This window comes from Bombus affinis, chromosome 5 (assembly GCF_024516045.1).
Source record: "Bombus affinis isolate iyBomAffi1 chromosome 5, iyBomAffi1.2, whole genome shotgun sequence".
NCBI lineage: Eukaryota > Metazoa > Arthropoda > Insecta > Hymenoptera > Apidae > Bombus > Bombus affinis.
Window position 1 is genome coordinate 1,216,220 of NC_066348.1, and position 25,084 is coordinate 1,241,303.

Below are 25,084 nucleotides of genomic sequence, written 5' to 3' on the forward strand. Positions count from 1 at the left end.
TACGCAGTAACAATGGTATCGAATACAGAGTTTGGTTCGGATTTCGGCTGGGCTAGTTTAAAAGTAAGCGATGAGCTGTCGTTTGCTGTCAGTTCGGAATAGGAGGTGCAAAATTCAAGACGATGCGTGGAAAGATCGAACCGATCCTGAAGCCGGTCGAAACACGGTTTGTCACTGTGATCGGGTGAGGAGTGTCGAGTATCGAACGTTGAACGGCAAGCACGCGGGACTGTGAGGCTCGTGCTCGGTTCCCCTTGTAAAAGTCGATAGTGGGGATAAGTGGAAACGCGTACGAGTCCGGCGAGAAGAGTGAAGCGGCAAAGTCGAGTAAGAGGCAGACAGAATTCACAGACGGCTCGTCGTATCCCGATGTAAACCAGGAGACGGCATTTCGAGCTCGTTCGTTCACGCACGAGGGCGGTTTTTCTTCGAGGTCTTCGATCGAGCTTCGTGATCGGCGATCGTAACGAGCTACCCGACTATCGCGCACGGCCAACGGCAATCGATCGAAACGACCACGAGACCACGGAATCACGACAAACATGCCGTTCTTCAAGAAGCTTAGGAGATTCTCCAGGCACAAAAGTGAGTTGTTTATTTCTCCAATTTGTCTGGCCTATACAACACAAATTAGATAGAATCCTTGAAAAATCGTCCTTTCGTCGTGAAAACTTTGTAACTTTGTCAACCGCTGTTGTCAAACTTTGTGATCATTAATATTTTGTTGGCGCGGGCGAAGATCGCCGCGTCGATTGGGAGGTCGAAGCAATCAAAGTTATTCAAGTTGAAAAACTCGCGGACTGTCTGCGAAGTGGAGAAAGATTTTGCAGTTTTGTTTTCAAGTTCGAACTCGTTCCACGAGTAATTACATTTTCGTAAGATAGCGCGTCGTTTCAGGCCGAGTTTCGCGTAATGGAATTCCAACGCCGAGGGAAGTCTCCGAGAGAAGAGGTTGCAGTCGAGCTCCCGTTTGATTCGTCTCTCCTGCTTAACGTAGTTTCAAACTAGTCGCGACGTCCTGTTTCCTCGAGAACGAATCGGCTCGATCACCTATCGTCCTAAGTATTTTGCGAAAGGATACCAGGATGATACGATTTTCTTCGTTGTTCCGCGAAAGTCTTATCGAAAGCGTCTCGACCATCGAATATCGAGCACATACGCGTTTTTCTTATTGTCCTAGTTTTTCTAACTGTGAGCAATGACACGAGAAAAATAGAACGAACTTACCTTTTTCATCTTTTCATCGCGTTTGAATATTTTATCTAATGTACACGCAATTGGAATCGCTGCGAAAGCGCGTAATGCTCGTGAAAAATTATTCATCGAGCGAGACATTCGCGAACAGATGTGTAGCGTATGTAGCGTTAAATTACACCGTTTCGCATGCAAAATGTCGCACTTGGATTAAGTAAACGTGTCGAAACGCTTACCTCTTGGTACTGCGTTTTTCCTTTCCACGCGATCTATGTTTCTTAATTATATCTTTGTCCGGTCCCGCGTCTGATTTCCTTTCACTTATAATCATTAAGTATCATTTTCTACGTCGATTATTTGGCGCCAAGAGCTTCCCGGTGCGTGTGCAATTTTCTCAGCATGCAATTCTCGATTCGCATGACGCAACATTTTCACTTTCCTCTCGAGCACGATCAACAAAGAAGGAGACGTATCAACCAAATGCGTCTCGCCATTAACGTTCGTAATCGAACGTTTCATCCCCTTTCCGTTTGTTTTCTCTTTCACGAGCTTTACACGTTACGAGTAACTTTCTCCTTTTTAACTGCTGATGCATGGTCCGCTAGACAAAAATTTACAACTGTACCGTCCTCGCAATTTATTTAAATTCTCCTCTGTTGAAAATTTCGTCTCTTTCCCAACGCTTGCGCGCGGCTTCGTTAACAGCCGTTATTTGACTATTCTTCACTCTACTTGGCATCGCGCTTTGCGAATCACATTAGTTCCGAACACGAAAACGAACTATAGCGTTTTACGAACCTTACAACATTGAATCGTTGGAACACTTGGATCACAGTACGAATTAGAGTCGCGTGACGTTTAAGTGACAAATGAATGGAAATTAAAGAAATTAACAGACCGTTGAAACCGATGGTTTTCACGATTGTTACTACCGATTTCTTCGGCGTACGATGAAAAAGCGAACGATCAAACGAAGTTCCAAGTATCGTTAACCCTTTATCCTTCGATCCGGAGGCGTGGCTCCTTGAGATAAAGCGACCGGTAAATCTACGCTTCGGATACTCTTAAATTTATACTATATATCTTTACCCGAGAGGCTTTTTCCTCTACCAAATTATGCAGCTTTCTTTCCATATCCTTCAGGGACAAGCATTTTCGACGCTGAAATTTATTCGAGTATTTTTCTTCGGCTTAAACGCTAGACCTTTAGTCGTTAGGTAAACGCGGAGGATTACGATTCGTGAGTTTTTTACGAGAGGATTTCGTTGAATAAGAACCATATTAATATTCCGGTTGTATATTAATCTTCAATTTACGTCTATCCGATGTAAACGTTGTCCCATCAGAGTGCATTTTCTTACATCGTTGGAAGCAAAGAACGATCTGCGTACATTAGTACCATTTCTATATTTATGCTTGGTCACTCTTCTGATCCGATAATAACTTATTTCGAGAATTTATAGCGTCACGATCATGTACTTTGTATCGGTGTCAGAGTGTTATGCAATTCTTTCGATGACTCGTATGCGTCAATCGGTCGCGATCAGATTGATCTTTGTTCAGTTTCGAGCATCGACCGGATCGGATGCGCAGTAACAAGTGTCGTGCCACCGGCGCGACGGTTTTCCGATCGCGGTGTCAAGTTCAGAATATAAAGAGTCACGTTTCAAAACCAGTTTCCCTGCCAGCTTAAACGTTGTCGTTAAAAAGGTCGAACGCTGTTGCGCACCCCTGCTATCGTCTAATTTTCACTCGTAGACGCGATAAAAGATTAGTCGCTATTGTGATCTCCAGATCCATTGGATTACACAATATTGCAACAAAGTAACGAGTAGATCACGAATCTTTATGTATTTATGAAAAATCGAACGTGCAGAAATACGTTAAATATACAAAGTATAATACTCGTTATAATATTTAACGGTTGAAACAAACCTCCACTTAGGTTTTATTTGTTTAGTTATCTTCTAGATTATTGAAACGTTACATATACCGATGTGCCGAACACAAACTCTTTTGCAATTATAAATAATCTCGAAGAGATTGGACACGGCGTTTTTTACCTATACTATACTATACTAATATCCATGTAAATGAACAAACAGACGACTGTTCGTTTCGACGCGTTATGACGAAAAGATTCGTACTGAATTGTTGGTGGTAACGAAAGATCGGACATGTCGTCGTGCAAGGAAAAGAGACTGCGTTCCGGCGCGTTTCACCGCTACGATCGACGACACAGAACATCGCATACCGTTTCTCGCGTTGGGAAAACGAATTTAATTTACCGCTGACACGTTCGCGATGTCGAGTTGAAGATGTATGAACGCCATGAGCTTCGTCTTTTGAAGAGAAAGAAATTGAACGTGCATAGCGATGCCAAGCTCATACCTCTTGCTAAAGGGAGAAAATAGAAAAAAGAGAGAGAAAAGATTCCACGTACGTACTACGAATCGAATACAAGAATCAAAAGGCAAATCGGATACGGGCTTAATTTTCCTTTTCCAGCATGTTTTAATACTTTCTACTCACCATACGTGTCTTTTTATTATCTCCGTGATTAAAAATTAATTCGCAAGAAAAAGCTTACGATTACTTTATTTACGTTTGTCGTCTGTACATCGATGTGTGTATTGGTATACGATTATATTTTCTAATGTTTGTAATATCTTCTGAAAAAGAAAAGTCATATATCTATACATATACATACACGTATATTTCAGTTTAATCTTCTTATCGAAACTCGTTTCGAGGTTTACGAACAAAGATCGAAGATAAGGGTTTTTCCATCGAATTTCATTCGGTCTTTCTTAGAGTCAAAACCTTGTGAACGTTCGGGCGTCTAATTTTGCAGGATGTGTTTGCAATTTCTAGGTCGGCGGAGTTCTGGAACCAGGCGACACCATTATGTCCTTCGTCCTGGCATCCATCGCGTTTAATTTCGAGATGTTTCGGTTCTCTCTGTTCTTTCCACGTTTCCAACACGCAAATATACGTTCTACATTCCCGCTTGACTTCGTTCAGCGACCACAGAGAAATTCCAAATGCAGAAATACATTTATAACGATATTTTAATGCATAACTTACTCGTATAGCGTCTCTCAGTGCCGCCTCGTGTGCTTTTCAACCTCGACTCTGCATTCTCATCAATGTTAAATCTACAATTTACGAAACTATAACTTCTCACATTGCAAACTGCAGGTAGCTAGCGCGGTTCGAGTTTTTCTAAAATTTTTAAATTCCACTGGAAATTTCTACTTTTATCGTAAAAGATCATATCGCCGGAAGAAATAGAAATAGAGCATCAAAATAATAAAATAATTCTCATATGTCACAGCTTTGTTTCCAGTCCGTCGTTTTCCAGCGGATAAATAGAGCTTTATGCTGACAAGCGATGTGCGATATTTCTTCCGCACTGTAAAAAGATTCCTGACGAGGTTACAAATCACATCTTCGCTATGGTCCTCGATCTCGCGAGCCGTCACAGAATTATCCTCGCGCGCATCCTACGAATCTCTGGATTATTTCTCCCCGGCGAATGTGCGTTTCCATTGAAAATTGCCGGTACTTTCATCGTGAAATGAGGGGAAAACTGGCCTGCGATGGTGATCGATGACTTCTTCTCCGTGAGACGTTGGAAAGGAAAGAAAAGTCGCAAGAGCTCGACCTACCTTCGACCAGGAAACGAACGATTGTTCCCACCACGATTTCGCGTTAGAAATTTTAAGGGCGCTAACCGTCAACGACCTTCTTCCGAGTTTATATGCTTATTTCTTTCTTCAGATACACATCGTCTACGCTCTTGCGATATATCTACATTCTTCACGGCAAGTCTGCACTTTTTGCCAGCTTGAAAAAACTATGGCAAATATTAAGGCAAGATTAAAATCGATTTATCAAGGGTAAAATCTACTTACGCGCGATGCCATCGTACCTACGTGATGTAAATTGAAATTCACTTGGAAAATAAATGCGAGGGATGGTGCGCGTTCGCGGATATCGAATCTGGAGAGCCGGTGGCAACCGAGAGGAATGTCAATTATGTAAATTTCTCCGAGGAGCAAAGCGGAATCGTAAAAAGCGAAAGAACGCGCTGTATGCTACTAGCCAAGCTGCGCTATACGTGTACGACGATCTTCTTATATCTATTGTAATCCAAAATGTCAGTCGCCATGTTCGTAAGTTTGCGGACACCAAGCATGGATAAGAGAACAGTTGGCTCGACTACGTTCTGTACTCGTGAGACAGGGAAACAACGCTATTGACCGCGTCGCCCTGATGTTCTCTATCCCTCGAGAAATTACTCGATCTTCATGCGCGGCTTTTGCCTTTCTCTCACCTCTACCTCCATTTTCCTGGGTAAAGCATTCGTTGCTTTCCACGAGATTTACGACTTTTTCGTGGCTTTTCAAGATCCGCGTCCTAGGAAAGATTCAACTCGCGAAGCAAAGGGAAATGCTGCTATCCTCGTCCGAGTGCGTTTCCACTTTTTCTCCGTTGCTCGGCCGCCTGTTCACGCTTTAACGAAGAAGAATGACGAACATGGTCTGCGTCGAGCAAGGGCAAGCGAACTTTTTAACCGGTACCTACAGACGATGAATTATCGTGTACATTTGATCGCCGATTATTTCGAAAGGCTTTCAACGGACGATCCTTTCATAAAACGCTCCTCTATCCTCTATGAGCTTCGGAAATTTTCATTTCTAGTTTTCATCTTGCAGACTAAATGGGAATTTTATACTTGGCTATTGGTATTTTTGAGAAGAAAAAAAAAAAAAAATAAAATGATATTGAGCGATTTTCGACAATGTTCGATATGTACAGGTTCGATGAAATTTCGCGATCTTGAAGCAATCAAGTTTGAGTCGACTGGCACTAGCTAAAAAAAAAAGAGATTAAACGTTTTTCGATAATGCTGGAAAAGGGAAGGTAGAGAATCGTTGAAACGATCTCGAAAAAACCAAGTCCGCCGTTAGTTGGAAATATCGAACATCGCTCTGACGAAAGAAGCTTCTCTCCAACGTACTTTAGTTCGGAGCACCAGAATGTCTGCAGGAGGTATCAAGGTATATCGTGAAACAAAATCGGCGAGTCAGCGTCCTTACGATTCACGATTGCACATTCCACGTACATACATACTCGTGAGGTAATTAGCGGCGAGGAAAACGAGACGACAGAAGTCGATGCACCGTCTGTCGTCGCGATCGATCGAAAAAAAATGTCTCGCGGTTGTAACATAAGTACGGCGCGTGTGACCTCGAATGTTAATTTCTCAACTTCCGAGACGTATTTCCGAGAAGGAAATGCCTGGCAGAAACTCGATTCTTGCATCAGCCGAGTCCGTATTCGCATTTAGCCCAATTACTCCCTCTGCACGTACCCACCTTGCTCGCCATTCTTCCCTCTCTCTGTTCATCATGTTCCTCTCACCCTTTTTCTCTTTTTTTACCTCCCCGCCGGTTCTCTTTCTCTTCTCTCGATGCACTGTAATCAGCCTTCTAGACAAGACACGACGACTCACGTTATACTTACACACTTTCAGCCCTGAATTCTTTCGCGTGCCTTTCCAATACGAGAGACTGCATCAAAGTTGCATCAGCCGATTCCTCGGTCCAGCTACGCGATATATCCACCTGCAGCCACCTAACGGTTGGCTACTTTTTCTTATTTCCCTGATCGATCTTTTCCATCTCCTTCCTCGTCCCGTTCGTTTCGATCGGTTATGAAATCATCGAAACTCCCCATCCACGACTCGCTGATTTCGTAACGCGTCTCCCGACTATCGCACAAAAAGGCGAAACGACATTGTTCGCGCAATTACGAGACACGATACCTGCTACAGTCTTGATTTTCAACGGAATATTACGCTTGGGTGTATCGAACTACGTTCGAGGACCAACCGGGTGCAAGGACGGCCGATTCTACCGCAACTACAGCCAGTCACCGACTATACTTTATTCGATCGGTTGACTTATCATCGCTTCGGTGCCTTCTGTGCTCGATTTTCGACAAAGAAGTTATTATCGCGCTATGTTTCGATAAAGAAGCGGGTACGATAGGTGAACAAGTTGCAGCTTCAAAGAAGAAGGACGACAAAGAGACGTTTTTTGTAGCTGCAGGACCTTTGGTCGACTCTTCTCGGAGAGGAGAGGTTCGTGCCGCTAGCCGAAACGACTAAAAGGGACCAAAACGAACGGACAACCGAACCGGATCGTCGGCGGAGAAGAACGCGATGAAGATGAAGAGGAAAGGAGAATGGCGGAGAAGCTCGGACCGTTGGTGAAAAAGAAGAAAAATGATTGGATCGACAGGGAAGAACCAACACCGTCATAAAAGAATGAACTACGGAGCAACCCGAGTATACGAGAGGGAGAGAGAAAATGAGAACACTAGTGGAAAATAAGAAAAAAAAATAGCAGGGGTCTCGGTCACGCGAGACGTCATTTTTCTTCAATTCCATCATGTTTAGATGCTTTTGTAGGAACAATTTTGACACTGGCGTTCCATGTATATGTATAAACCCTCGTTCATAGGTATTAGGACGCTCTGCTCGTATTAGATGTTATAATTCGTTTCTCAAGTCCGGGTATTAGGCGATCTATTGAAATCTCGCACGGAATGAGTGAATAAAACATTTATAAATTACATATATCGTTTGGCAATATTATGATTGTGATTTGAAATATTGAAATCGAGCAGTTTACTTATTTTGGTCTGCATCGGAGCGGACGCGAATCTTCCTAAAATTTTTTCATTTGAAAAAAGAGCTTGTTCTTCCCTTTTATTCGACGCTCTTTTTCAGTCAGTTTGTACAAGTTTCGAATATCGGCAAACTTCACTGTTGGCTAAAGGCATCTTATAATCGATCGACAGGCTTTGCCACGATCGGATTTTCATTTCAAAGAACGAGCCAATGTATGCCTCTCTAGAAATTTCCGATCAACATGATAACGAGATTGCGCGTATATCGTATCACCTGTAGAATAGGAAACGGCGGTTGCGCCGCTCGCAGGAGTACTCGTAATTTCATTTGCTGGAGGAAAGCATTTCTCTCTCTATTTCTCTGCAGCCCTTTTCCGATTAGCGATAAAAACGAAATCAGGCTAACGGGGGCAACGTGATTTCCGCCGCGAATCCAATCGAAGATATTTTTCGAGGACACCAAAAGTTTTTACCGAATTTTACTACCTCGAACGTAATATCGAGTTATGAGTTTAATATCTTTTTTATCGAAGAAAAATCGAAGAAAATTTTTGAAATAGAACAACCTCCACGTATCCTTCAAAGTCTAAAAATAATTTCCGAAGATAGATTTTCGAAGGGAGAAAATTTCATTCGTAAAATTTATAGTTTCCAGAGTGAGCGAAATTTCCAAATATCGAGAGGTGTTTATTACGGCCGAAAAGGTATCGAGTAGCTTCGATAAAGCAGTAACTTTGCTACATAAATATTCAATGCCAGAATACCAATGTATCAACGCTCTTTGCCAGACTCTAAACTAGTTTTAGCTGGGATTATGTTTTATCTCGGAAGACATCGTGGTCTGTGATTCGTGTGTCCTAGGTGTAAAGGGTCGACGTTTCATCCGTCTCACCGTCAGACGAATTTCAATATTCCCGCATCGCGCCTCCGTGTAAAATCCCTCTGTTACACGGCGTTACGTGACAATACGCTGTATCTTTGTTAAATCAAAAATACACAGCTGCTATAGTTGAAATAATTCACGCGTGCATCGATCGAGATATGTGTGACTATACGATAGAGAAATTCCATACAATTCATATTTCAGACTGCTCCGATGGCTGTCGCGTCACCTGTAGATCGAACTTTACGTATGCGACAACCTCTTCCGGCGGAAAATTAAATCAGCGACCGCTCCGAATTATCCAGTCCAGCGAAAAACCCGTGGACGCTCGCGTTTAAAAATCACTTTTCGCAAAGTTACGCGTTTATACTTTGACATCGTTCTCGCAATCTTGCTAACAGAATGTTGCTAAGTTTCGAGCAAAGAAACGATCGGGACTCGTTTGTACCGTTACCAGACATCAGTCGGCAAGTCACGGTGACATCGAAACATCGATCTTACAAAGAGCCTGAAGAACGTAATTTCCTATCCTCTGCATCGTATTCTCGTACCTGTGTAAGAATTGGACGTTTGAAGTTTGTTTTATAGTTATGAGATGCAAAGTATATGTGCGAAATTTATATAATTAAACGAGAGTTTCGTTTAAATTGAAATTAGATCAGTTGAAATGGTATGGACGAAATGGGATAGATAGACGAACGGTTTTATCTTTTCGATGGAATTAAACTCATCGTGTTATTACCGTTTACCAGAGCAATTCTGCACTGGAAGTTCGAAACTGGATATCAAACGTTCCGTGCATGCTACGTAACAATGTTTAACCACTCTTGATGGAATTTCACAGGACGTATTAGTAATAAGTAGGTATATGCATGCATATGTATTTATATGCTGAGCGTTAGATAGAAGACGCGAATAGGAACGCGTTACATAATTCAAATTGTTCCGGAAGGAAAAGAAGCTAAACGAAGGGTACTCGTGCGAAGTAAAGTAAAATGGTTTTACTTTTTCATATTTTTGCTGTAGTATATTCACCTATCGATCGCGTTTCGTTCACGCCTCGCGATACTCTGCCAGCGTGTCTAGAATATTATCCGAAAAATGAAAAGGCGATATCGCGATTCGTTTGATTCTTTGCTATTTCCATTGTTTTGCGGAGAAACCCGGCCAATGTTTTTGCGAAATATCATTAAACGCGAAGAACGAAAGTGTTCGAGAAGCGGAGAGAATAAATTACATTTGACATTTCTTGCATTTGAGCGGTAGCGAACGTGTTGTTCGTTTGTTAGCTTGTTTTTATTCGCGTCACAGATGTTTCCTCCGAGGAACGAATGGGAATCTCAGTTCTATGATACTCTGCGAACTTTCTTCGCACAGATATAGATATCTTCGGTCTTTGGGCGATCGAATTACGATCGGATTCAGAAATTTTATTTTTCCAACCAGAGTGTCACGTATACGCACATGCTACGTCGGATAAATAGTTCAAATTATTATTAATAAAACATTTGATTATCATTAAATACAGAAGCATCGGACGGTAGTTAACGAACTTTGTTATTAGAATTCACTCACGTTTCATAATTTTACTAAAGGAGTGAAATTTTTGAATGGCCTTAATTTGATAGCAAGCAACTGTACCTGCTGTTTGAGTATCCGACATTGTCGATCATGCAGAAATAAATGGAGGCAAACGTGCAGAGGCAGATCTCGATAAATTTTCGCCAAGCGTGTTCCGAGGACGGAGCAAAAAGTTGTAGCGGCTTCTGCTCGAAGAACATTATGCCGACAGTTTCTCTTGCCAATCATTTCGCGACGCGAGCCGCCGCCGCGCTGCGCCGAGCCGCGTGACGCAGAACGGTGGCCTCGGCGGCTTCTCCCTTTTCTTTCGAGCTTTTTCCTTCTCGAAGAACGAATCGCTACCTCATCGATATTCGATGCTTTTGACACAGCTCTCTTACCGTTCCCTCGCTATTGTTTTCTCTCGATGGCGCGGTAAATTTCTTCGCCAATACTCTGGACAGTTTCAACCGCATTTTCTCTTTCGAAAGTATCTCGTTCGATCTTCAGTCCCCTGAATATTCTGATTGAAATGTCGTTTGAAACTTTTACATTATACGCAATTCCGCCAGACGGTGTGTCTAATTGTTCAAACTTTTATTTCATTAAAACGAGTTCCGCAATGAAAATTTCGCAATTGTACATTGCGATACAAACAGTCTCGATTAGTGTATAGTAAATAGTATTCTCTCATGCGATTTCAAGTACTCTTGGAATTGGATCGAACTCCAATATTCACGAAGATAGAATAGCAGCTTCCAATAGTCGCTTTGCTTATTCTTCTCGTCCATTCTCGGTGTCTAAATAGATCTAAACATTTACCTTCTGTCTGCCTATTTTTTTCTATCGCACACTAGTTTCTGTTTTAAAACAACGTCATTCGATATTTTTTAACGTCTTCTTAATTTCACGTTCAATTTTCTAAAATTTTTATAAAGAAGCGGAAGAATGTGGGACAGCGGCAGGCGAGTTAAATCGCGTTAGAACTTCCGAGGATCGTTGTCATGGGAGATAGAAGGGCCAAGTTCGATTTTAGTAAGTTCACGAAGACCACCTTCCATGAAATTAGAGCTTCGACCGCAGTGCGCTTACCTCTTATCCATGCGTGGTTCGCATAAATTGGCATGTACAAATAAAATCTCATAATTCCGAAGAGAGCGGAGCAAAAAACTGGTTTGATTAATCTCTGGGTTTGATTGCAAAGCTACGCATTCAGCCAGGATCAGATGAGATCCTTTTGCGCCGTTTTGCGAAGGGAAAAAGAACAGATAGAAAAAATAGGACAAGAATAGAGCAGGGACGAATATTATAGGGAAAATATTGAAAAGAGGGATAGCATGGCGTGAACCGCGAATGCGTGAAAATAATCTTTATCCTTTCGGCGGGGATCCGGTTCGGAAGCGGAACCGGAATCCAGCAACGGGGAAGGGGATGAAAACGGGGATGGGGATGCGCATGTACACGACAGGGAAGCGGAATAAACTCTGTGTGGACGCGCTCACATCGCGGCGCACAGTCTTCTCGATAGCACGTTTCCACGTAGCTCTCCTTCGGAATCTTCGGCTTCGTTTATTCGTTCGGAAAGTTCGCAGGCCGCTCTTCTTCGACGAGTTTTCAACTTTTTTCTGCTCCTTCGTCTCGAAATGGCAGCTGGTTAGACAGTTTGCAACGATTCTATAATCTTTCCGATTCATCGAGCATAACGTGGACGGTTTCTCGTGTTATAGTCACGCGTCACATGTCATTGAAATTGAGGATCGCGGCAGCGCGTTTCGTGAGTGAAAAAGCTTGACATTGCGGAACATCCATCGTGCATCGACCGTCCCACCGAAGATTACGATCGAAGAAAACATTTCAGTTTTGTTGGATTTCGTGCTGCGCTGGGCAGCAAGAATGTCATTCTTCAGAGGGTTGTGGAAGAGCAGCTCTAAACACAAGAGTAAGCTCCTCTCCCATCATTTTTTAAACACTTCAGTTGCTCGCTATTTTCATTCTCGCTTTCGATGCAAATTTATACACGCAGGCAACTTTCGTTCTGTTCTGTTTCTGTTTCCAGCGATAGTATTCCTAATCAATGTTAAATTTAAAACGGATACGGGAGCCAGAGTTCATGGTTTTCGATAAGCTATGCGTTATCGTGTTTAGAATTATGTACATGCGTGCTAATTTCTTTCTGTTTATTAAATATCGTAATCATATTCTCTTTCATTAAGACGTTCTCAAATGACCGTATGCCAATGGATAGATTATGAAAGTTTTCATTTTCATTTAAAAATTATTAACGATTATCCGTTACATATCTATCTTTAATAAAATGCGCAGTTTCTCGACTGCGTAACGTTCGATTATACACAATCTTGGATTGTTAAGTTCGTTATCAAAGAAACAGAAGTATCGTTTTAACGGAATTTTTTCACATGTCCAGTTAGCAGTTCGAAAGGTCACAGTACGTGTGCGTATAATCGAAATTCTAGTCGGATGCGATAATCGATGAAATTGCATTTTCTTGGTTGGCGGACAGAGGAAGCTTATTTACTGGAAGTTATTAGTTGCTCGGAAGATTAACGGTAACACCGTGCAGCTGCAAAATGTCGGGAAGCGATAACAGAGAGGCGGCAGCGGCGGCAGCGGCGGCAACGCGGCAGTTAACGCGATTATTCGCAATAAGCGGCGTAATAGAGAGCCGCGTTTAAGATTATGGTAATGCATACCGGTTCGTGTTATAGGCGCAATGTGACCCCCTTCAGAGCACTGATTATTGATCATAAAATTTGCATAATCTCGTGGCACAGGCCGCATCTCGATGCGACGATCAAAGAATGCCAGTCCATGCTCGATTTTCACTCGAATCCCGGTATCTCTTTCTATCTCACCCTATCGTTGTCGCGCACAACACGACATCCTATCATCTTAGACTCCAAAAAGACCATCTCTCGCTCTGATCAACTAAAGAATGCGAGATGCTTGCAAAAATTTTCTCTCGAAAGTTAGCTCGAATGGTCGGACGTTTTCGCTTCTAGGGGTTTAACTTTCAATTTTCAAACGCGCGAGATCGAATCCTTCGGCAGTAGAACATCCCTTTCGTTGCATTGGTGCACGCGAACCTCATAATTTGTTTTATCGATCGCTTCGCGAATTCGTACTTCGTATTCGGTATACAGTTTGAAAAGGAAAAAAAAAAAAAATTCCACGTTCGATGTTGCGATATAAAGGAACGAAATTAACCATCATAAAATGTAATCGTAAAATAACAACACGGAATACCGATTTCACGGAAATCTGATTTTGTAATGATGCTTGTTTGAGAATGTTTCGTTCTTTTATGCGATTTCGCGAGAGATTTTACCAAAGTGCTTAAGATGAAACCTTTATCAACGATTCGCATTATACTGACAAGTGGTGGTAGTTAACGAAAGTAAATTTTGTTTAACGAAACAACAGCAGAACAGAAGTTACACGCAACTCGATTCTTGTTGGATCTTCGGTTTCCTCTTCGAGTCGTGTCTGAATCCGCATCAAGATTGTGCGAAACGTACAAAGCGTGGAACACGGTTTTGTTAATGCGATATGAAACTTTTATATCCGCGTATAAATCGTGAATCGTAAACAACGGTGCTCGTAATTTTACGTCGTTATACAAACAGAACATCGTGATAAATTAAAATGGGCCGGGTGTACCACGCTGGCGATGCCAATTCATTGTCAACGTAAGTACATCCGTGGAATGAATTCTTTGCGGCGTCCGCGTTATATAATTATGACAAAACGATTAATGGCGAACCTTAAATTAATTTCAATTTGAAGGCGCATTTTAATTAAAGCGCGGAGAGAAACAAGTTTGCATTTGTAGAGATGCACGGAGGACTATGCACATCGAGAATACGCTGATTAAGTTCGAGAGAGCGAACCAGTGGTAATGAACTTGTCGCGCAGCAAATTGCGCGCGTAACGATTAACAAGAGACGAGAATCGCCTCGCCTCGCTCGCTTTGCCTCGCCCCGCCTCGTTTCGATGGCGAATCGACGTGATCGGATTAAATTTGACGACGATCAATGACAGAAGAAAATTACCGCTGATGGAGCTGCGTCGAATTTGTGTCCAGCTCATTATATTTATTCGTTACATCCGTTGATTATCTACAAGACGTTCCTTCTATCGTCTACCAACGATGTAAACTGTTGGATGTTTTTTCGCGCAGACGATACGCCCTTTTACTGCTTATTTCGCGATTTCACAAGCTTCGCAAATTTTTCGATTTTGTGCGAAACGCGGAATTAGTAGAAATTAATGAGACTCGGATAAAAATTCGTGGGAAGAATTCGCGGTCTGTTTACGAATTTCGGGAATCGAATGGAATCGGGGAAATTTGCACCGAGGCGGCAGGTGCTTTTTGACGTCGAACCGATATTGAGCGCAACGAATACCAGTACTCGCGCCAGTCTATTCGTTCCCATTTCCCTGCAAAAGGGGAAGAGAGAACGGGCAGATCCATTTGTCTGACAAATTTATCGCGTGATCCTATAAAGGTCCACGTTTTAATTCGAAATGTTTCGCTGATGATAGATGCAAAATTATGCATGTATACGTGGTGGTTGACGTATCGCCGTAATGGATAAAATACTGCTAAAAAATCTCTACCGTTCTAATGTGATTTTATGCGATTACAGTGCAGAATGCTTTTAAAATTTGAAACATTGCGGGTACCTATATAGGTACAATGGGATTCGAATTGTCGATATAGGTTGGTAACTTGGTATTCCGGGAAATACGTTAGGCGACAAACTTTTCCCAGTAGAAACTAAACTTTCGTTGCATCGTCTGAAAGTTTTGTTTCACCGTTCGCTTTTAATGCACGCGCACTTTTTAAAAGCTTCGATGCGACGCCGTTGCAATTTCCTCGCTATCAATGTAGAAGTTTTAATTCTCTCGGCGAACGAAACCTGTTACTGTCCTAGAGAGCAAAGTAAGAATCGGTGGAGACGAAAGGCTCGATCGAAGTTACATTAAACGCGAACGTTGCGCGATAATTGATACACGGGATCCGTATTTGCAATTAACGCTAAAGTAGGTTTCCCTGACTATCATAAATATTCATAGCGGTTGGTAGCAATTGAACGATTCGCGGATGTTAATGCAAATGACCTTGCCACTGCGACCGCTGCGAGTTTAAATTTGCCGGCCGACAATGATTTACAAGCTTTAGCAAATCTATGCGTTTCGTTAACTCATCGAGCGATTGCATCTTAAATATTTGACTTTCGATCGCATTAAGAATTTATACAGTGTCATCGTGTCGATATGGACAGCCGCGAAGAGTAGAATGAGTATTCGACGCTTCGTACGAGCGGTTTAAGTGCCATTAGGTTCCATTGAATTTCGTTTGTCTCGCAAATTAATCCCCATTGACATTGTCTTCTGCTTGGCATTAATATAGTTGCGAGAATGCCCATAGGGGACGAATCAATGATAATAATTATCTTCTACGGAGATTCGTCGATGATTATCAGTCACAGATCTTTCGCGTAATTTGTTTTTCATGTCGCTCTTGTAATTGTTACAGCGAACGAGCGAATAATTTATATTTAAGATGAATTTTACTCAGACTCGTGCTTCGTATTTTAATCATTTCCGGCTGTAATCGAGCAGCATCCAAGAGAAGCTTATCATTTCCTGTAATGTGGCAAATGTCAGCAACGTTTCCAGGGTTGAGTTACCTCTGACACAAATACACGACCGTGTCGTGATGAAACTGCTATTGTGCTAGTGTTTGCACCCGACGCTACCTGTCCGCGCGACTGCCGTTTCTAATGGAACAACAGCATTTGCTGCTTCGCATTGAGATAAGGATCGATCGGTTGGCACTATCCTCTAAGATAAGATCAATCATTGGACCAACTAAATGCATGCATAAACTCTCGAATAATTTAAACGAGCTCTAGTTTTATGAAAAAGGACACGAAGATCATCGTGGAGGACTAGAACTTATTGAAATTTTGGGAAAATAGAAGGTCACGTTATGCATGAGATTTTATTCCAATTGTCCGTTTAGAGAGCCAAGATAGAGGGCGAACGGCTCGAAGGCCGATTTAAATACAAATTAAATGGCAATCCCCCACACCGCTGCTATCGGTATCTCTTGGGTTTTTGTCGAGATTTCTAGCATGGAAATTCGATTTGCCACGATTAACTACACTCGTGGGATTCGTCAATACACGTCGACTATGTATACTTCTTCTCCATTTTCCGTTAGCAAAAATGAAAAAATAGGGCAGAAAAAAAAGAAGCACGAAGTGAGGAAAAACTTAGTTCGGAAAGATTATTTGATTTTATTTTGCAAAACTGAGAAAAGCAATTTGATAAGTTAGTAAGGTAAATATAACGTGAAAAATAAAGGAAAAAGGTTTATCGAAAATAAACTTCCGCATCGCTGATAGATCAAAGGCAGCTTGTTAAAACCCGTACGTCAAATAGACGTACTTCTTTCGTTATTCGATTCAATTCCGTACTTTCCATTTGGTCGTGTAAAAGCATTCTTTGCAGCGGCGCACGTAGGTATCGACGACGACAACGAGCTCGCGATAATAAGCATAGAGAGATGAAAAAATTCGATCCAAGATTGGAGCGCTGTTGAAAGAGGTGGTCGCGTTTATCAACCAATACACATCAACCTTATTCGAAAGATCATGGGTTTTGGATTCCAGCCAAACCGATTTTCCGTTGACTTCCTGTCAACCCTACACACTTCCAATGCAAATTTTATCATTTATTCGCTCCTTGCAATTTACGTCTGTCTGCCATCAAGAAAAACGTCCACAATCTCCCTTAAAATTTTCCTCTATTTTTCTCGTAAAATTGATTTTATAATTAAACAATCATTTAGATTCGATTCAGGCGATAGGAAATCGTTTGTTTGCTTGGTTAAACAAACTCGTTTGTTTTCCATCTACGTCGATTTTAAGATGATTTCTGTTTCGCGTTTTCACGATTCTATTACGAACCGCGCGCTCTTCAATCGTATGTGCTATTTCTCGCACAAAATGATTACTTTTCTTCATACTTTTTCGCAACCGAGAGTTTTCTTTGATTAGCGTGCATTACCAGTCCCCGAAATGGGAAACTTTTCAGAGGGAAATGAATTTCACACGAAAGCTGTGCCACAGCCTCAGAGTCGATGAATGGGAGGTAAGCGGAAAAAGAGGGCGAAAGAAAGCCAGCAGCCACTGGTGACGAAAATTCTAGAGCTAGTCATCGCTCTCAGGAGTTTCGACGATTCGTGATTTACGATCGAAATTGCGATCAGGACGCGTTTAACTTCTGTCAGTAAGATTAAGCGTATTTCGCACGAGCGTTTAGTTCTGTTAAACGAAATTAGTTTCACGGTTAAGCGTTTCCCTTTACGTGCATTCTCATCGCATACATTTCGTCAAGCTTGATTTCACGAACATTTGGTATAAGGGCGTGGAAAGTAAAAGAAAACAGTGTAAATAAGTACTGTTGTAGATATAGTTACACAGAATTAACATAGAGTAAAAATTAATAAAAAAAAAAAAAAAAAAAATAAAATAAAATAATACGATAAATCCATCGGCTGAAGTATATTCTATAGATACAATGTTTCTTTTTGATTTAAAACATTCAATGCGTAATAACCACTCAAATAGCACGATTGTACGTACAGAAACTGTTGACAAGGTACTTGTGTATTCCACAGAGCTCCCTTCGGTACCGACATTAATGATTTACGGTTCGGTTCTCTGGTGGTTATCTAAAATCGATTCTTGCGTAAATAATCTATCAACGATAAAGCATCATCGTTGTTTTAAGGATGATGTATATGTAAATGGTATTGCTTGCAATGGGAAATATCGTCAACCGCAGTTAATCATAATTGTGCGTAATTCAAGTTGAGCGATAATACCGAAGATTGATTAACGACTGCTTGAGCATTGTAATTGCGAGCAAATAGCTGAACGCGTACGTCGATAAAGCGCAATATCAAACCTTGGACAGATCGTTAATCATAAAAAGGAAAGGAAATTAACGAGCATGGTAGATAAGATGAAGATCGCTTGAACTCGTAGTTATTCGTCGGGGCTCGTTAAACGTTTACATTTGCCGTGTGGCCCGGAAACACATTCCACACTTGTCAGTTTCTGTAGATTTTTCTAGATTTATAGTTTCGGTTTCGAAAGAATAAAGTAGAGAGAATGCACGGAACCTCGGGATGGTAGTTAGGCGTGAACCAACAAGAATAACGACTCGTATAAACGTTTTCACGAGTAACTGAGACGACTTAGGTAATGGCTTTCGTATAGCGTTGCGATTCCGTATTTTCTTGTTTAATCGATCGTTAGAAAAAAGCAGTTTTCGGTACCTGCGATTTTGTTCCGTGCGAAAAGCTGCACGTAAGCGTATCTAAAATTTATTTATTTCATTTAAATTTATTTAATTTATTTAAAATTTATTTAATTTATTAACTATCTATATGTATGCAGTCGCTCCATCTTGAGTTATCTTTATTAAGATTTCAGAAGTGCCTACGGTTACCTGAACTCGCATATTTTTGCATACGTGAAACGGTAACTGATGACTATTAATTACACATTATCATTTATCTTACATACACCGACAACGAATAAGTTTAGATTCGTGATGAAACTAGGGATTGGTGCCATTCTGGGGATAATCCATTCGTTGTAATAGGATTCGTCACGGGCTGTTCAGCTCTAACATAACCATTCCCTGCTTCCCTTAGGATTAGTTTCGACGAAGTTACGTAGCCACCCTCCCTTCCCATGCCAACCTTTCTGGCGTCTGAACACGGTTAATAAGACGACAGCGCAAGCGACGAAGGCCGAGGATCGAAGATTCATAGGTTACCGGGGAAACCTGGAAAATTTCAGGGGTGACTTGTCGGTGGAAGCTTTCCCCGAGCTCCGAATCCAGGCATTTGGCAAACGGAAATTAACCGTGTACGATAAAGCAAAGTATTGGAAATGATCTCCACTCTGACAGACTAATTAGCCGTCTATGGTGATTCAGCGTTTAATTCGATTTCTAAAATACGTGGAAATTTATACGTGGAAGCTAGAAGCAGATCCTTTCTTTCCACGAGCTCGATAGAATTACACGACGGGAGAACGTAAGAGACAAAGCTCTACTCCTCGCGGCGACGTATAATATTTTTAAAATCAAATCCTCTTATGATTCTATACGTTTATTATGAACTGGTTTATAATAGAACTCTCTTTCAAATACATATATCGCAGAATCTTCTTTCGCGATACGGACATTCACTCCAACTTAATCTCATTCACTGAAACATTCGCGTTATAATATATGATCCTCTTATGATATTAATAGAGTGGAAGAACGTATCACAGTGTACAGTATAATCTTTCTCCTAACTGATTTAACTTGTATGATGTTCCTTAACGTAAAAATTACGTAAAGTACAACTGCGAATTAAAGCTTCATACATGGCTGCTCTACCGAATTTCAATTTTTAACGTTACTTTGCTTTTGACTACGAGCCTCGATGCTTTCCAATATGTTGATACTTACGTTTGAAAAAATGTATTATCAAATTATGTAAAATGGCATTTAATTTCATTCACCGCGTCACCGTATCTGGTAATTGCTCGCTGCACTGATTGGTTTATCGTAAACGGCTACAACGTTAATTTTGTTCCGTCGTGCATGTCGGTGGAAATTTCAATAACAAGTACCCACTTATCTTCCATGGACGAATTACTATTCCAATGGCAACGACTCTCCACTCTGAACTGTTGAGAATAAGCCTGCGGATATAGGAGCAAACTGCTTTCCATCAACCAGACATTTCTTTTCCGTTATTTTTATGTCAATATCAAACTCAATCGAGCTCGTTTGCATTCAAACGTTAAAAAGTTCAAGTCGAGGGAGTCTTTGTTTTAATATCAGAGAGCGGAAGGAGGAACAGTTTCGAGGAAGGGAAAACATGTCGACAAGATGTCTCCAAGGAGAAAGAAGAATAAAGTCAACCGCGTTCGGTTGTCATTTCGAACACATGATATTTTGCATGCAAATCGCGGTAAATGCGACCCGAAGCTGGAAGAGAGAAAGTCATTACTGGCGCTAAAATTACTTACGATGATTTTATATTTCTTCATCGCAAGTAATCTCGCATAAGGTGTTTTACTTCTTGGCAATTTAGACTTCGTTTAGATTGGGTCGATGTAACAGACGAGAAGAATCGCTGAATTTTAACACCGCTTGCCTTGATTGATACATACGACTCATTGAGAAATATAAAATGCAAATACATACAACTTTTTAAAGTTTCAAAAGTTCCGTTATAAATGTATATGACGCGTTCCAGAAAATTTCAGTGAAATTTCATCGAGTTTCATCGCGTCAGCGCAGCTTTCTGAGGTACATTTTATGTTACGTGTAATTACATTTTTCAGTATAACAGGCTGCGCGGTAAAAGAAACATCTAAAAAGGTAGCGAATGAAAATTTGAATTATTGACACCGCGACGATAAAAAGACGATTAATATTCAGGCAACTGGAAAGTAGATTCTACGCTGACAGACAATAATGACGTTAATTGGAAATTTGCTCGTTCGAACGAAAAGTTCAGTTGAAAAATAGAAATAAAAGGTCCTAAGGGAGGAACGCGTCCAAGTGACGGTGGAAAGGAATCTTTTCTCCCAGGTGCCCCACCAGAAAAAGAAGTCGTTTCGAGCTGCTGAGTGACGTTGTTGCTATCCTTTTCGTCCACTACAGTCTCCGATGGCCCTTTCGTTCGAATGTCTTTCGTCTCTCCGAACAAAGAAGAATAATTGACACTTTTTCCGAAGAAAAGTGTCCGAAGCTTTTCGGAGGAGCCTGGAAAAAGCAAAATTTCACGGACGTGATCGGGACCTACTTTTCTTCTCTTAATGCCGATTCGTTTCTGAAATATATCTCGAGCAAGATTTTAGTCGACGAAGATTGAAGCGACAACTGTTCGTGCATTCTAATAAAACACGTTAATGAAGTTCATTAGCTGGTCATAGAAATATGGGCAAGCTCATTTGCAATTTCATCCTCCACTTTCTGTCTGCGAAAGCTTTTCCAATTATCTTGCAACGTACGTTCAATTACCTGACTACAGAGGGAGTGACATAATTGTAACTGTTCTTCGAGATCCTAATGATCTGACCGAGTCGATTGAAACCAGGAAGTTAAAGAAAGGAAAAGGAATACGCGCAAAGAGATAATAACCCCGAGCAAATAGAGTGGTTCTTGTTTTCTCGAGCAGCGGAGGAGAACAACGCAAAGTTGGGTGAGAGAATTCTTCTTATCGTGTTTTCAGTTTAATATTAAAAATGCTAAAACTTTTGCTCCGAGAAAGTTTATCGGCTTGTTTCTATCTGACTAGTATATATCTGGTAATAATTATTTGTATAGTAGCGAGATTGTTTGCGAGGTCCGGACGCAATTAGTCGGCTCGGTAACGCAACTTTAAAAAGTTGTCGGTGCAAGTATACCGGAATTGGTGGCGTGTCCCTACCTTTCGCTGCCTTTTGTTCCCTTCGCATAATCAAGGAAAATGTACCTCCGACGTATCTTCTACCTTGGAAAACCAGCCCAACCAGCCATTATTCTTCTTCGCGTAACCGCGGAAACCCAACAAATTAATGTTCCAAGACGAAAACGCCGCATGACTTATCGCGAACCGTGAACTCTCGCGATAGAAGCCAAGTTATCTTTCGATATTGTTGATTTCTTACCGGTTGGCTTGGTCTCGCAAAGGTTTGGAGGAGTAGAAAAACATAAGGAAACAACAAGGAGAAAATTGTTGGAATGGTAACTATGATTTATGTAAAGGGATAAATATAACTAGTCCTCTCTAGTCATAGCAGTCTTTAGACTTAAAGATATGGTAGCACGTCTTCCTATTTGCTGGAAATAAAGATCTCGAGTTTACCGAAGCTAGCTTTCCCAAGCTTTGAGGATTTTCACTCCTATCCCCTTTGCTGCTTCCAAAAAGGGCGGTCACCTAAACTCCTCGCTATGAAAGCTTCCGTTTATGCCTTGATTATACTTTAATGGTCGAACCGTTAACACCGCATAATGCACAGGATAAACTCAGTGCATGGTTTGAAGATTATTTCCGCGATATTTTTGAGGAACGCGATACATCCTGCTTAATCGTGAACTCAATTTGCTATTACATTACTGTATAGGTACAAATTCGAAAAAGACAAAAATTTGTTAGTACCAAATCTGTTGATAGTAAATCCTTTCCGAATGTTTCATCGTTAAGGGACTAAAATATCTTACTTCTCTTTTCTGTAAGCCTATTAGAAGCAAGTTACATATATCGACGTTATATTTACTGTAACATTGACAGCCTATTTCATTTTACCTGCTGTGTATTGTATAATAATTTATTCAATGTCGCCACTTCGTTAACATACAGCATCAGTGTATAATTCATAAGAGAATTATCTTTAATGAATATTTAACGGCCCGCTGGTGTTATCGGTTGTATGTTTTTATTAATACCGGCGTATTTTTAAATTAGACAACCGTGCCCTCGGCTTATAGTCGTGCTTGTTTCTTGTTAATCGATGCGACACGGTGCAGAGTTGATTTAGTAGCAGAGGTGTTGATATCGATGTGCATGAGACGGTGAAGATAAGCATTATTATTAGGCATGAAATTTATTTTTCAATGTACGAAAGTAGATTGGGTTAGGTTTAACAATATGGAATCCTTTGTATCTTGTACATTAATTCTATATTAAAATATTTACAAATAAAAATATCGAATAAAATGATGAAGTCGTTGAAGATACATATGTATGTACGTGTATCTAAGATGTATGTATGTACATATATACATATTTATATATATCTGTCAGAAAAGGTACTACCTGAAGCCGGTTTTTGAAGAAAATGAAATGAAAGAGCTCTCTATACAGGTATACGCACATACACAGATGCTTCTATTTTGAACTTTTGTTGAATAGGAATCTTATGGTATATTGCGGCTGAAAAATACGAGAAACGAAGGGTTACTCGCTTCAATGTCAGCACTTCTTTCTTTGGGTATTTCCTGCTACTATTAACAGATTCTATGGAGCAAAATATACGCCAGAATGAGAATAACGAATCTAGAAATATACATACGTACTTCAATAAAAAAAATTAGACGTGTTTCTGAAATTATTTGTGAACACGGAACTGTTATTCGGTTAATTCTATCGAATCAGTCCACGTGATTAGTTTCGTTTGCATAATTCAGGGAATTTATGTATCTACCCAGGCATCAATTGAGAACGATCAATGTTGCATCGGTGATGCACGAATAAACAATGGTTGCAGGTATTAACGAATCGTAATAGGCGCTATCGCATTACCGTGGATACGAGTGTTACGGTGGTGTTTATTTATCGATTGTGGGTTGACGGAAAACAAGCAATGGTTTGCGGTTTTCTATAGGACGCGTTGTTCGAGATTAATACCGATCAGCGCATTGCTTCTTCTTTATTATGCACATCTTTCTAACTGTGTTTTCTCAGAAAGTTATAAATTCAAATTGGCTTGTAGTTAACTCTGTGAACAAGATTGCTTCAGTTGATAATGCAGTCGAAGGATTCATAACAAAAACGATCCTTTGTTGAATATTTTATGAAGTTTGAAGAAACTGCAGTATCTTATAGCACTATGATATACTATCAACTAGAACTTCTTTATGTATTTCCGACTTGTTGTAAGCTGGATTCAGGGTTTAAGGTATAGAAAATTATTCAAGTAATTCTTTTCTTATGGACTGTATTAAGCATTTCTTGGAAAATGGAGTAAGAAGCAACAAGGCTATGGCGATAAGCTGAAGTCCCTATCGAATGAATCAGGCCAGAAGTAAAAGAGAAGTAAATCCGATATCCAAGGGTCACGTGGATATCGTGGTAAAAGGCCTGGAAGAAGATTTAATTTGCGGCTCACCACTCAGTGGCCGGGCTAACGGAAAAGCTCGATTCGCTATTTTTCACCTTCCCTTATCGTTTTTTTTGTTCCAACAATTCGCAACGTTTCACAGAAATTGGAAATTGGCAAATTTAATAATAACCGTGCCAACGAACCACACGAGTTCATACATAACAGATAGATATAGGAAATATTTTGTTTTAAAACAAAATTCAATTATTCCTTTTTCTTTATTTTTTCAAATGAACATATTTTCCAAAGCCTTTTCCGAAACTCTTAATGGTTTGTAATCTCTAAAAGTGTTCCGCTGGTAGCAAGAGGGTAACAATTCTAAGGCAATGAATTTCTTATGCCTAAAGAAAATTAGATCCTTGTGAGTTAAAGCATGCCGGTTGTGCAAGTAACTTACTTTTGTACACTAGACGGTACACAGTACCAGCGATGCATAGTAATTGCTGAAAAACCTACCGTAATTACTTTCAATTCTTTCGAGACGCTGCCAGGTCCAAAGACCGTCGCCTTGTATTTTTGAAGTGCTTTTACTTGAAAACTTTCAACTCGTGCTCGTCACCGTCGCATCGATATCAGCCACGAGTCTTCTCACAAGAAACCCAACGCGTTAATGTACGTTTCACCGCATAAGTATTCGACCAGTTATCGATTGTATTATAAAATATGTTTAATGTTTATTTTATTCGCACTTCGTTTTTTCGCTCTAAATGTATACTCTCAGTACCATTCAAAGATATCCAGACGAGTCAAAATAATATTTGGATGTTCTGTA

General features: G+C 40.6%; 1 protein-coding gene across 3 annotated transcripts in view; it reads left to right on the forward strand.

The window, feature by feature from the left end:
* Nucleotides 1-319: 319 nt before the first annotated feature.
* The window catches only part of LOC126916295 (low density lipoprotein receptor adapter protein 1-like), a 33,830-nt gene continuing 9,065 nt past the window's right edge, over nt 320-25,084 (forward strand). The window contains exon 1 of one of the 3 annotated variants that reach the window (XM_050721970.1): nt 320-585. In XM_050721970.1, coding sequence (XP_050577927.1) covers nt 543-585 — 43 coding nt within the window. In that variant the 5' untranslated portion in view covers nt 320-542. Of the gene's footprint in view, nt 586-4,578; nt 5,022-11,824; nt 12,279-25,084 lie in introns of those variants that run through there. The other 2 variants (XM_050721968.1, XM_050721969.1) reach the window with 2 other exon arrangements.